Source organism: Lonchura striata, chromosome 4, assembly GCF_050655825.1.
Source record: "Lonchura striata isolate lonStrDom1 chromosome 4, ASM5065582v1, whole genome shotgun sequence".
NCBI classification, from domain to species: Eukaryota; Metazoa; Chordata; class Aves; order Passeriformes; family Estrildidae; genus Lonchura; species Lonchura striata.
Genome location: NC_140706.1, coordinates 25,778,731 through 25,791,259, shown reverse-complemented (window position 1 = coordinate 25,791,259; position 12,529 = coordinate 25,778,731). Strand labels below are relative to the sequence as shown.

Sequence of the window (12,529 nt, the reverse complement as noted above, 5' to 3'; positions counted from 1 at the left end):
CTACATGGCTACTAGGCACTTAGAAAGCACTTCTCACCTTTGTTGAAGTGCTCAAGACTTTTTATTAGATAAATGTGTGATATGAAGTTTTAATTAAAAAAAGGACAGCTATCTACTGTTAAATTTGGGGTTTTTTTTGGTATTGATCCTTCAGTCTGAGGAATTAATTTTATTAACTAGCTCTCTCTTTCTTGAGAATAAAAACTCTTTGATTTAAACCACTTCAAAATAAAACAGAAAACCAGAATTTATCTCCAGTGGTTTGCTTACTATTTTCAGGCTACTTATGGTTGGAAATCTTCTATAACAACTTTTATGAGAAGGTATTTGCTGAAAAAAGTCTAAATGCAATGTTTCCTCCTGGCACATAAGCACTGCAAGGAAATGTCAATAAAATTAAAATTATTTCAACCTGCCTTTATTTGTCAGAACTTGGGACATATATATTGAGGTTCCTCAATATATGTTTCTATGCACTCACTAAAACTTTGTGGATGTGCTTCAGTGAATTTTCTAAACAGGCTGTGTGTTCGGTTTTTAACTCTCGTACTCCAGGAGCTTACAGAAGTTACAGGAGCTATGAAGGAAATGTCTGCAAGAGCCGCATGCCGCAGGAGCAGCTCCAGAAATTCCCTCCGGAGTAAAGGGGTCTCGGGGGGACCTTATCGCTCCATAGAGGTCCGCAAGAGAGGCGGGGTGGGGGGGGGCGGTGTCTTCTCCTTAAGTTACAAGAGACAGGACGAGAGGAAATGGTCCCAAGTGGCACCAGGAGAGGTTAGACTAGTTAGATTAGTAACTAGGTTTCCTAGTTACTAGGAGAAATTTCACCCGAAATGGTTGTCAAGCACTGGAACCGTCTGCCCAGGGGAGTGGCGGAGTCGCCATCCCTTGAGGTATTTAAAAGCCGTATAGATGTGGCACCTGGGGACACGGTGGACGTGGCAGCGCTGGGTTACGGACGGTGATCCCACAGCCCTCCCAAGCTGGGACTCTCCGTGACCCGGGCGGCTGCGGCTCCGAGCCCGGCCGGCTGAGGCGCTGCCCGGCGCGGGCCCGCCCGCCGCGCGGGGAGCGCCGGGAGCTGTAGTCGCGCTGCCGCGGCAGCCCCGGCTGCGCCGCCGCCTCCACCGCCGGGCGGAGCGGCCGGGCCGGGCCGGGCCGGGCGGGGCGCTCCCCGAGCGGCTGTGCCGGCAGGGGGGAGGCGGAGGGTCTGGTGCCACCGCCGTTCTTCGCTCTCTGGCGAGGGACAAATGGAGGCTCAGTGGCGTCAGGGCGGCCGGGGCCGCGGCCGCGCCAGGCCCGGGGACGAGCTCGCCGCTCGCTCCGGGGCGGCCGCCCGGCCCCCGGCGGCGAGGGGCCGCGGCGCTGCCCGCGCTGCGGCCGCGGGGGCTGTCGGCGAGGGGGCCAGCGGTGAGTGTCGCGTTCTGCCCCCTACCCGCGCTGCCGGGCCCCAGGCTGGGCAGCCGGCGGTGGCCAGGAGCCCCTGCAGGTGCGAGGTCGGGGCTGGCCCCGGCGTCGCGGGGAAGGAGTCTGGCGGGCCCCGGCCCGCTCCCGCGCTGCTCGGCGGAGTCGAGCCGGTGTTCGCCATGTGCCGTGTCCTGCCTGCAGGTTCCTGCCGGGAGAGACGCGGGGGCCTCGGGCAGGGGCGAGGAGCGAGGGGCTAAGCCCCGCCAGGGTGCACAGGGTGCACCGTCTTCTCGGAGCAGAAGAGTAAAGTGTGAAGTAATGGATGAAGTGTTTCTTTGTGGTTGGAAACAGCCAGGGGAGTTGCTCACTAGAGACGGTGTTAGGTCAGGGAAGCACTTGGCTCCGGTCTGGGAAAGGTGCGGGCTTTCGGTGAGCGCGGCAGCTGTGAGTGCAAGTTCGTCCTCGGGAAATACACCCGAGAAGTGCCAAAGACAGAGCTCTTGTTAGTGGCAACACAGTTTCTTAAGAAAAGCCTTAAAACTAAACTTGTTGAAACCCGTGTCTAGTTCCTGTGAAATTGCGTGAACACACTATTGGAGTAAAGATTTGTTGAATTTGAGGGAGAAAGTGAAAATTTAATAAATACCAGATGCTGGAGAAATACTTGTATGGTATCTGCAAGTTATAACAACTGTATATTTGTTATAAACAAACTGCATGTCGTGTTTTATTTTCCTCATGCTGTGACAGTTGTGTTTGTGTGGGATGTCTGGGGTTTTTTTAAGTATCCTTTTAATAAAGCAGCATTATAGTTGCCTGTATTCTGGTATGTTAGGTTTGATTTGTCAGCAGTAATTGACAGATAATAATTCCTGCGGTGAATTTTATGATAATTCACAGCAAATAAGTAAATACAATTTAGCTCTTCTTGTGAGGTATTGAAAATCTAGTGAGGTAATACTCTTAAAAAATAAAATCAGCAAACTCTTTAAAGAAAAGGACAGTTGAAAGTATGGAGAACTGAATGTGGTGTTGAAGGTTTAAGGTGCTTGGTTGGCCCATTACAGTTCTGTCCAGGCTGGCTCGTTTCGCTTGGGGGTGGTGCACTTTACTTAGGTGTATTATGGTATGTTTAGTGTCGTATTTCTGACAACTACCCCTTTTACCATAACCAAACTAACAGTACATGCTTTACAACTATCAACTATTTTACAATACTTTCTAACCTGTTTTTCACAATGTTTACAATTAGCTATCATGGTATTAATCATTAGTATTTTCTCTTAATAGAATTATCTTCACTGAAGAAATTTGATGAAATTAAGAAGGCTAATCAGGCTGCAGCAAAAAAGCTAGTTGAAGACCAGTTAAGCTCCTCATCTGAAGATGATGATGAAGATGCTGAAGTAAAACAAGGGAAGATCTTGGACAAAACATTTACCATTTACACCAGTCAAACTGGTAATGTTTTTTTCATTTATTGACTTTTATTTCAGTCTGAACGCATAAGCAATGCAGTATCACTGTGTATTAGAATTTTACTGTAGTTAGAAGGAAGGCACTCTATCATGATGTCTTACATTAAAATATTTTTTCCCAGCAGTGCATGCTGGCTGTACTTCTTGTCTTTTCATGCAGAAGCAATGGTATAGCTTTTAACTGTCTTAAAAGTGGCTTTTTAAATAATGCATGGCTGGCATAATTCAGAGAAAGAAATGCTTTTGCAGCAGTTTCAACATGTAAAAAAGAACAGATCAAACGCTACTAATTGCTTTAAAAATCTTTATCCATTAAAGATGGAGATGCAAGTGAACTGGAACGTACAAGACAGTACATGAATGAGGCTTTTCAGTCAGGGGCCATGACATGTCTCATCTGCATTGCTTCAGTTAAAAGGAACCAAGCTGTAAGTACTTTACAGTAATATTGTAGAGCAAAAAAAATGTTACTGTCTGATAACTTGTTTATTATTATTTATTTATTATTATGTTATTGAGGTTATTCTTGGGATTGATCACTTTAAAATGGTAAAATTACTAAATACAAGTTTGGCATCTTTAGAGTTTGAAACGCTGAAAGACATAAGTGGTTATATGTGTAGCTTGTAATCAGAATATGTTTTTTTTTCTCTGTTATCATTGTGTAAAATAGCTGTTTTTAAGTTTTAGGTAGCAGCAGGTGACAAAGATAAATGCTTGAATGCCAGTGCTTGCAATTGTGTACTCAGTAAGCTATGGAGTAGCAAAGCAAGGCATGAAATACTAGAACATTAGGAGATATTATTGTTAGATTTACAGCAGGAAAACCAAGATAAACTTTGCTGACCTCAATGCTGATCAGGTGAAAAAGAAGTGTGTGTGTCAGAGAAGTTTGTCCTATTTCATATAGGTACATTTTATGTGGGAAAGATTTCAGGACAAATATGTTTTTCTCTTTCTGTTAGAGGTACTTGAATCAAATATATAACTGTGTACTAATGTATATACTAATGTATAATGTATACTTGAATCAAATGTATAACTGTGATGCCTTGTGAAGGATGACCTAGAAAAAAAGCTAGGCAGAGTTAAAGAGTAAAGTAGGTATTTCCTAAAGGCCTCAGTGGACACACCTTGGGCAGTACAAGACCCCAGCCAGGGCTGCACCCAAGATGAACCCAAAATGGGACAACCGGTCACAAAGCCACTTTTATATGTTTTGGTCCATTAGCATATTGGTGTTAATTATCCAATTATAGCTTTAGGTTATGAACTCCCATCCTTCTTGTTTTTCTCTCTTCATTCCACCATTGTTTATGCTTTTGTGCCTGAGATGTTGATCGGTTGTCCTTGAGTCCCCAGCTAGAGAAGGAATTGTTTTGTCTACCTCTGTGAAGAGAGCTTACCATCCTGTAATAACATGAAGCTCAGAGCTCCACACTAAAGCAGTGCAGAATTTGAAAAATATACAGTTGATGCCTCAGGTTTTAGCTTTTATGTTTAACATTAAAAAGAATTGCAGAAAATGTTTTAATTTCTTATGAAAGATATACAGAGACTACAAGTACCCAGGGAAACTGTATTCAGTGGCTTCTTTCTAAAAAGAAATGCAATATATTTTGCATGAATCCGTAAAATATGTAATCCATATTCTTTCAGACCTTAGTGAGTATGTTTAGCTTCATATTTGAAGTTCTGTGGCTCTTGATCAAGTTAATCTTATCTCAGCAGAAGTGAGATGATTTGGTAACTTGAAAGCCTTTTATAACTCAGTGGTTTGCTAATTATCTTGTTCTGTATCAGCTAAGTCTGTTTGTTTATGTAATATCTCCTGCTTAGCTCTAGTTTTGGGAAGTTAGTTACCATAGTTATAGGAACTTAGTCATTGGTACTGTCCTCTGTAAGTTAACAGGGAAAATATCTGCGTTTTCACACTATCATTTCGTAACATTGTCAAATTATTAAAAGAAAATAGTTAGATTTTTTTTCTGCACTTTTCTTACCAAATTTTTATAGTTTTGGGTAAAGCCAAAGTCATGTTTATGGGATCAGGTGGTTTAATAAGGGAGAGTTCCACAAACTGGGCCTTGAGAGGTGCAGATTGGATATAGGAAGATAGTATGAGAGTTGGAGTAGCTTGCCCAGAATGGTTGTGGAGTCCCTATCTCTCAGGACTTTCCAGCTTTGCTTGGCAAAGTTATGTCTGAACAGAGCTAAGCTGGCAATAGCCCTTCTTTGGGCATCAATTTGTGCTACATGACCTCTAACAGTGTATTTGAATCAACATTTCTCTGGTTATCTGAGTATTTTGGGCTCTGTCAGTCATGGCAAAAACTTCCCATGGGAGCTGGAAAAAAAATTGTAGGTATGAATCTGTAACAGAAAAACTGTCTGTATTGATCTAACAGTGGGTACAATCCATCTTTGATAAGCAGTTTTTAAAGGGAAATATTTGTTTAGATATTATGGATGTTCATCATTTAAAGCAATTGACATTTGATGTCTGCTTTTTAGGTCTGGAGCTGTTGTGGATGCTTTTGTATATTTCATCTGGTGTGCATCCAAAAGTGGGCCAAGGACAGCCTCTTCCTTGTATCTTCTCCTTTGACAGATGATGATTTTGGGAAGAAAGATTATCCCTGGCCATGGTGAGTTCATCATGGTACATTTACAAAGTTATTTCTGTTGGGAAAACTCTGTAAGCTGGTGTTTATAAGGAGTGGTACTTGTACATCATGTGCACAACAACGACAAAAAAGTTTAGAAGACTGACTTTTCTATTGCTTTTTAAAATTATTTTAATTTTTTGTTAACATGATGTAGAAAAATTTCACAGTGATATAAAAACCTTGTTGCATCAAATTTGTTTCAGTCTCTGAGAAGGTAACTTACCTGTCATGCGTCTCAGCTTCGATATTTATTTCTGAATGACATATTTTACACTTTTAAAGTTGGCACCATGAAATAAGTTTAAAAAATATTGTCAAATAGCAAGATGTAGGGATTTATTTATCTTTTTTTGGTCTCATTATAATTATAATCCAAACATTAAATCGGGTCTTGCAGTTTTACTTGAGATGGTATGAAGAAGAAGGTAATAATGTAGCTGCATGAATGAAATATCCTAAGCAGGTTTGTTTAGGGAATAAAGTATCAGTGATTGTCTGGCAGCATCTCAAGTTGATAATGCCTCTTCAGGCAAATGCTATTTTATTTTACATTTAAGGACATGCTAAAACTATGCTACTATTGAGAAATGCTTCACAGTCTGTAATGTATTGTAGCAGGGCAAATTGATGTTTTATTTGATAAAAATGAGTGCATAGGTCTTTCAGAGTCTTTCTGTTCTTCTTGGAGGGGGACGTTCTTTTCTGTTGTCTTTTCTCAGTGTAGCCAGCAATGTGAATTTCTTTGTTTCTCCTTCCTTGTGTTTCTGCCTTTGTTCATGGCTTCTGTGAGGCCTGTTGGGCCTGTGGCACTTTATAAATTCCAGGCCTCTAGTGACTATCTACCTTCATCACTAATGTTTTTTTAAATTTCTGTCAACATCAGGGGTGAAAAATGAAGGTGTACATCTTGAATCTAAAATTTTTCAGATAAAATTCTAATTATTATGCATGGTTTTAATAGCATTGCTAAACTTTGTTTTACATGACTAATAGACTACTACTAGGAAATCCCTGGTTTTTAATATTTTTTAAAATTTGGTTCTGTTTAAGTAGGTTAACTGTTGCACAGATTCTTTTGATATTGCTTGACAGAAAAACTGTTCTGATTTTTGCTGTGCTGATTTTTGTCTATATATATTCTTAGAGGAAAGAGATTGCATTAGCGAGACAATTCCTTAGACATTATAATTAATATTTTGTAAAATCTGACTTATAGAAAGACCGTTATTCTGTGTTACTGTATATTTTTGTTATTCATTATAGGATTTGTAAAAATTGGTTAATTGGTAGCATTGAAATAATCTTGGGAAGCCAAAATGATAAAAACGGCTTTTTTTTGTTGTTTTTTCATTGTTTTGAGAAATTGCTTTTGTTTTCACTCCTTTTTCCCTTGTTTTAGTCCAAAATGTAGGTTTGAATACAAACGCTCTGAAACTCCCAGTAGGTATTACTGTTACTGTGGAAAAGTGGAGAATCCAACAGTGGACCCATGGCTGGTACCTCACTCCTGTGGTCAAATATGTGAGAAGGAATTCAAACCTTCCTGTGGTCATAAATGTTTGCTGCTTTGTCATCCAGGTAAATCCCTTGTGTTTCTTGATTGTGTGACCTGTATTTAGGTACCTGTTACACAGTTCAACTTCCCATCTTCTCAGAATAGAAGAGATAGTTGTAGTCAAGGCTGCATTTGCTGCATGGCATTGGCAAGATATTTTTTTCCTGTAATTAGGACCATGTCCACCTTGCCCAAAGATGGTCACAACAACCTGTCACTGTAAGAAAGCCAAAGCAGTGCCCCGAAGGTGCAGTGCCAAGGAGTGGTCTTGCCGCCTGCCGTGTGGACGAACATTGCTATGTGGACAGCATACTTGTGAGAATCCCTGTCATGCAGGTAGACCAACCTTTTTAAATTTCAGAGCAGTAGTAGTTTCTGTTAAGATACATCATTCTTTTGCAATTCCTGCTCTCAATGTCACTTTGCAATTGCATCCAGGAGATTGTCCGCCTTGTCCACGTGTCAGTAAACAACGGTGTATCTGTGGGAGACAGACAGCAGAGAGACTATGTGCAAGCCCTCAGTGGCAGTGTGAGCAGGTATGTTGAAGCTATGCTTTTAAATGGATTTCTCACCTTTATAAAATTTGATTGCTTGTGTATTAAAGATTGGAAAAACATATTCAGTAAGAAAAAAAATTAACTTTTGAAAGTGTAATCAAATTGAAAGTGTAATCAAAAATATAAACAGCATTGTTTGGGAAGAGGTTTAATTGGTGGCTCCATTAATTTTTTATAGTATTTAAAATGTTACTTTTCTGGAATTGTTCTGGGGTTACTCTAGCAGTGAATTTAACTTTGTATACTCTTTTTCATGTACTTGAGGTTGAAATTTCAGCTGTTACCTTCAAAATAAGAATGAAACCACAGCTTAGTAGACAAGAGTTTCATGCTTATTTTTAGGACTGTAGCAGAATGAAAGCTTTGTGGTTAATTCTTTGAAGTATATTTGCAGCCTGTGCTTAAGACCAAGGCTATGGATTGACAGATTGGAAAAAATAAAAATAATTAAAAAAATTAAGTGTTGGGTCAGAGGCTGTACCAGGAGGTACTTGGCCATTCGGATCCCAGTAAGGAAAGTACTTGGCCTCTGTGAAGTATCAGTAATAATGCAGTTTATTTCAGCTGACGCTAGAGGGAAAGGGAGTACAATCTAAAGACTAGTATGTCCCTTTATATCTCTGGAACCCCAAGCTGTGCAGCATTGAATGGGCTATGATGTGCAGCATGCAGTGCAGACCCTGCTTTGGTTGTTGAAGGTTATTGTAGGATCTTCTTACAAGAAGAAAGCATCCTTGATCATAAGTTCTACACTCAAACAGGAAGGGTATTCAGATGAGAACTTCTTGCTTGCTGCACTTTTAGATAAAGGCAAGGACATGCAGACAGCATAATCACTGGTACCAAGTGGGAGCTGCCTCCAATCTCTGCTGCTACTGTAAGTTTATCCTGTCGCCATAATGTACATGAAGCACAATGCAGGCCTGAAGGCTGAGCTGTATGTGTAGCCCAGCACAGATCTGTTACTTCTCAGGTTTTCTGAATCACTAACTCCTCACTGTACTGTGGTCTTCCAGGAAGGATCACTGTAGGGATGAGCAATTTTATTAAGTGAACTCAGCAAATGCAACATTTATTAACAAAATTCAGAAAGAGTGAAAGTCCATCCAGAAGCATCTCACTCCTTCTTTTTACCCTTGGCTTGTTTTGGAGTGGTATGTAGTTCTATTACATTGTATTCACTTGGTTTCATTGAATTTCTCAGGTGTGTGGGAAACGTTTGCCATGTGGCAATCACACATGTGAAAAAGTTTGTCATGCTGGTCCCTGTGGAGACTGTCCTCGTTCTGGGAAAAGATCCTGTCCATGTGGAAAAACAAGTAAGCTACTCTTTTTTTTTTTTTAATGATAAATTGAATAAAAGGTCCTCCAGTCTTTCACAGTCAGTAGTTTAGGCTAATTCTGCAGGGCAGGGTCCATAAAAATTTCTTATTGTTAGCCCTAATAGTATATTAACTTTTTTTGCATAGCTTTCAAAGCTTACTTTAGCACCAGAGGTTATGTGAATAACTAAGTAATTATAAGGAAGTTTTTAAAAAAACAAAAGACAACTGCCATTTGAACTTACTATACATGGCATTTTTTTCCTAAATATTTTGGCTTTCTTTCCCCCTAAATATTTACTTGTACTTTTCTCTCTTTATCTAGAGTTTACATTGCCTTGTACAGAAGATGTGCCCACTTGTGGTGATAGTTGTGACAAAGTTCTGGAATGTGGTATCCATAAATGTTCACAGCGCTGTCATCGGGGTCCCTGTGAAATATGCAGACAGGTTAGTCTTACTTTTTCAGGTTCACATTTTGTTTGGGCTCTTAAACTATGTGCCTGGAACAGTGCAGGTCACCTAAGGAAAATGAAATCATATCTATCACAAATCTGTGACTTTGTTTATTAAAAGCAACATGTTCTTTCATTATTCCCCTCCCACCTCAACACAACTCTATGTAGTTGAGTGTTGAGTTGAGGCTGTACCTGTGGATGAGTGTATTGCTTAGGCTTGGTTTTATTTTATTTTGTTTTTTAAAATTATTATGCCCTAAAATACACTTAATTTTTTCCCTATCTTCTCTAGTTTCCTTCTAGCTTTGTCTTTCTGTGCTATTCCTTCATTAGTGAGATGGAAGATGGTATAACATAACATTATCTTCTTCTTCGTAACAAAATTAAGTTTTACTGTGCTCTAGATATCTCTGGAGCGTCTGTGGTCTGGCCTACAAAGCTGTTGCTATGTCAGGTCTCAGGTGTCTCTTCCTGAACCAGCTTTGGCTACAAAGTCTAGGTGATAGTAATCATCACATGACAGCCATGATAAAGGTAGATAAACCTGCTCATCTACTTCTTAAATTATCTGTATACACTAGGGGTTAATCTAGTTTAATGTGCAGGAGAGGTAATTTTTTGTATTAATTTGTTTTGCAGTTACACTTACCATCATTGCACATCATGACACACTTGCATTGTGTATGCATTGTAATGTTACTTTTCCTTGAACTTTCCTTTACAGATAGTAGTAGAACATTTATTTTCAGGTTTTTTTTTCATCTTGTATTAAAAACACTCTGCCTTTTTTCCTTGTCTTGCTGCTCAGGAGGTTGAAAAGCAGTGTCGCTGTGGGAAGCACACCAAGCGCATGCCGTGCCATAAGCCATATCTGTGTGAAACAAAGTGTACTAAAATCCGTGACTGTCAGAAGCACCAGTGCCGGAGGAAGGTAAGTGCCCAGAGATAATCTTTCTCAAATGCATTGTTTAGCTGACTTGTAAAAAAAAAAAACTAGATAAAATCACATTAGCTTGTTCCACCTAATTTTGTTGTGTAGAAAGAGGAGTTTTATTCCATGTCACTTAAACCAGTTTTCAGTGTACCAGAAATCTCTGAAAAGTAACACTCACTGGCCTTATAAACAGGGAGGGGATTTTTGACAACTCTACAGTTCATGAAGGCAGTTTTGCTTTCAGATTCTTGAGTTGTCACTGATGCTTTATGCATTCTGCAGTAGTTAGGTCAGTTTATTTCCCATACTTTGTATGAAGAGCTGGGAATCACTTACAACTTTGTCAGGGACACAGTCTATTTTTGACAGCCTGGCATTTCATCCCACGTACACAGCAGTGCAAGCAGCAGTGGTCTGACGGTTGGGAATTGGAGTTTGTTTTGCTTCTTATTTGAAGTCAAAAGTGTCAGAAGTATCTTTTCAGTTAATTTGTTCAAGAGAACCTGAAAGTTGCCTCCTATTTGTAAATTAATACTTTGTGAAAGTTGGACTACTTACTACAAATAGGCATGAAAAAATACAGCTTTAGTCTTAAGTATTTTTGAATGTTGTTGTTGTAGTGAATTTATTTTATGTGAAAAGATTACAAAACAAATAAATGCAATGTTGACGCCTCCATGGTGGAAAATCTAGGTTTCTTGTCAGAAAGAGGGTACTTTTCAAGTTAATAGAAAAGATTATGTTCTCTTCTGATACGGCATCCACTGATGTGATGGTTTTGTGAAATGTTCTGATTCTTTCACGTTACTGATTTATTTAAGAATAGAAAATAGATAACTGGTCTTGAAGTTAACTGCCTTTACTACAGAGGTAAAAGGTATATAAAAAATGGTTAGCAACGTTTTTATGCTGGGGACAGTGTACCATAAAATTGGAAGAAATTGCAGAATAATGAGGTGACCTGTTAGCTGTCCTATCTTCCAAAATTATTTGTGAATAAAGTATTACAATATTTTGAACTTTATGCTTTTTTGAAGCCCTCTGCCTTTTTAATGTGTTGAAATGATGCATTCAAATGTGTGTTTCCTTGTTATTTTGTAATAATATTTTTTTTGAAAAACCACTTTATGGGTAGGTAGCCTTTTTCTGGAATGAGTTTGAGGAAATTTGACTAAATTGCACTGACTTTTTTTAAAATAAGGATTGAAAAAATGACAGAAGAGGGAAAGTGTACACCAGAAAATTCTGTCTCCAGTTATTAGACTTCATGGGTTTTTTTTAATAGTGCTGTCCTGGAAACTGTCCGCCTTGTGATCAAGTCTGTGGGCGGACTCTTGGCTGCAGAAATCACAAATGTCCTTCAGGCTGCCACAGAGGTAAGAACAGGTGAAGAATCCCTGTAGTGATGGAATATTGTTTATTTTTGCCAGGTTTCATGCTTGCATGACTGTGTGTGGTGCTAATGAATTCTCTCTCTTGTTGTGGGCTTTTTGTGAGGGCACTGTGTTTGAAAGTGCTGATTAAAACTTAAGGACTTACATAGTGGCAACCTGAGTTTTTACCTGGTGATTTTGCTTAATACTTTTCCTCTGAAAATGCCCTTGTCCCCTTTCCACTTGTGTAATACAAAAGCCATGGATTGACTTCCTTTTCCCAATAATTATGTTCATTGAATATGCATAACAAAGTCCAAATGCATATAGAAATGGCTGCTGCTAATTGAGTCTGGATGGTTTCAAAAAATTCTGAATGCAACATTCAGTACAAGTGAGCTTAAAGTGAAAAAAAAAAAATGATGGAATTTGAATGTATATTGGTATCCTTCTGGTAAAAGAAAATAAGAACTTTTTACTAACTATAAGAAGGATGACAAAAAAGTTTGCTTCTGAATCCAGTGACCTTGGTAGGAAAGATGCTGGAAATAGGCAAAATTACCTGGCAGATTGCTTTGACATTTGCTTAGTAGGGGGTTAAATTGGAATGGCTGAAAGATTGTCTGCTGTCTGAGCAATTTTCCCCATAGAGGCTGCTGCCATGCTGAAACAGCAGCCGAGTAGCCTCTGTAATTTTCCTTAGTATTCTGAAGTATAAATTGCAATGACTCAGGAAATAAATCATAACTTGTTCAGCCAGTCTTCCTTCTGGG

The 12,529-nt window shown here is 39.5% G+C and overlaps 1 protein-coding gene across 1 annotated transcript in view; it reads left to right on the top strand.

Moving 5' to 3' along the window:
* Positions 1 to 1,200: 1,200 nt before the first annotated feature.
* Positions 1,201 to 12,529, top strand: part of NFXL1 (nuclear transcription factor, X-box binding like 1) — a 44,840-nt gene continuing 33,511 nt past the window's right edge. Inside the window, exons 1-11 of the mRNA XM_021555735.4 lie at positions 1,201 to 1,410; positions 2,698 to 2,868; positions 3,204 to 3,313; positions 5,400 to 5,533; positions 6,954 to 7,132; positions 7,284 to 7,445; positions 7,548 to 7,648; positions 8,874 to 8,988; positions 9,317 to 9,441; positions 10,258 to 10,380; positions 11,669 to 11,759. Of these exons, the coding sequence (XP_021411410.3) occupies positions 1,251 to 1,410; positions 2,698 to 2,868; positions 3,204 to 3,313; positions 5,400 to 5,533; positions 6,954 to 7,132; positions 7,284 to 7,445; positions 7,548 to 7,648; positions 8,874 to 8,988; positions 9,317 to 9,441; positions 10,258 to 10,380; positions 11,669 to 11,759 (1,471 nt within the window). The 5' untranslated portion in view covers positions 1,201 to 1,250. The remainder of the gene's footprint in view (positions 1,411 to 2,697; positions 2,869 to 3,203; positions 3,314 to 5,399; positions 5,534 to 6,953; positions 7,133 to 7,283; positions 7,446 to 7,547; positions 7,649 to 8,873; positions 8,989 to 9,316; positions 9,442 to 10,257; positions 10,381 to 11,668; positions 11,760 to 12,529) is intronic.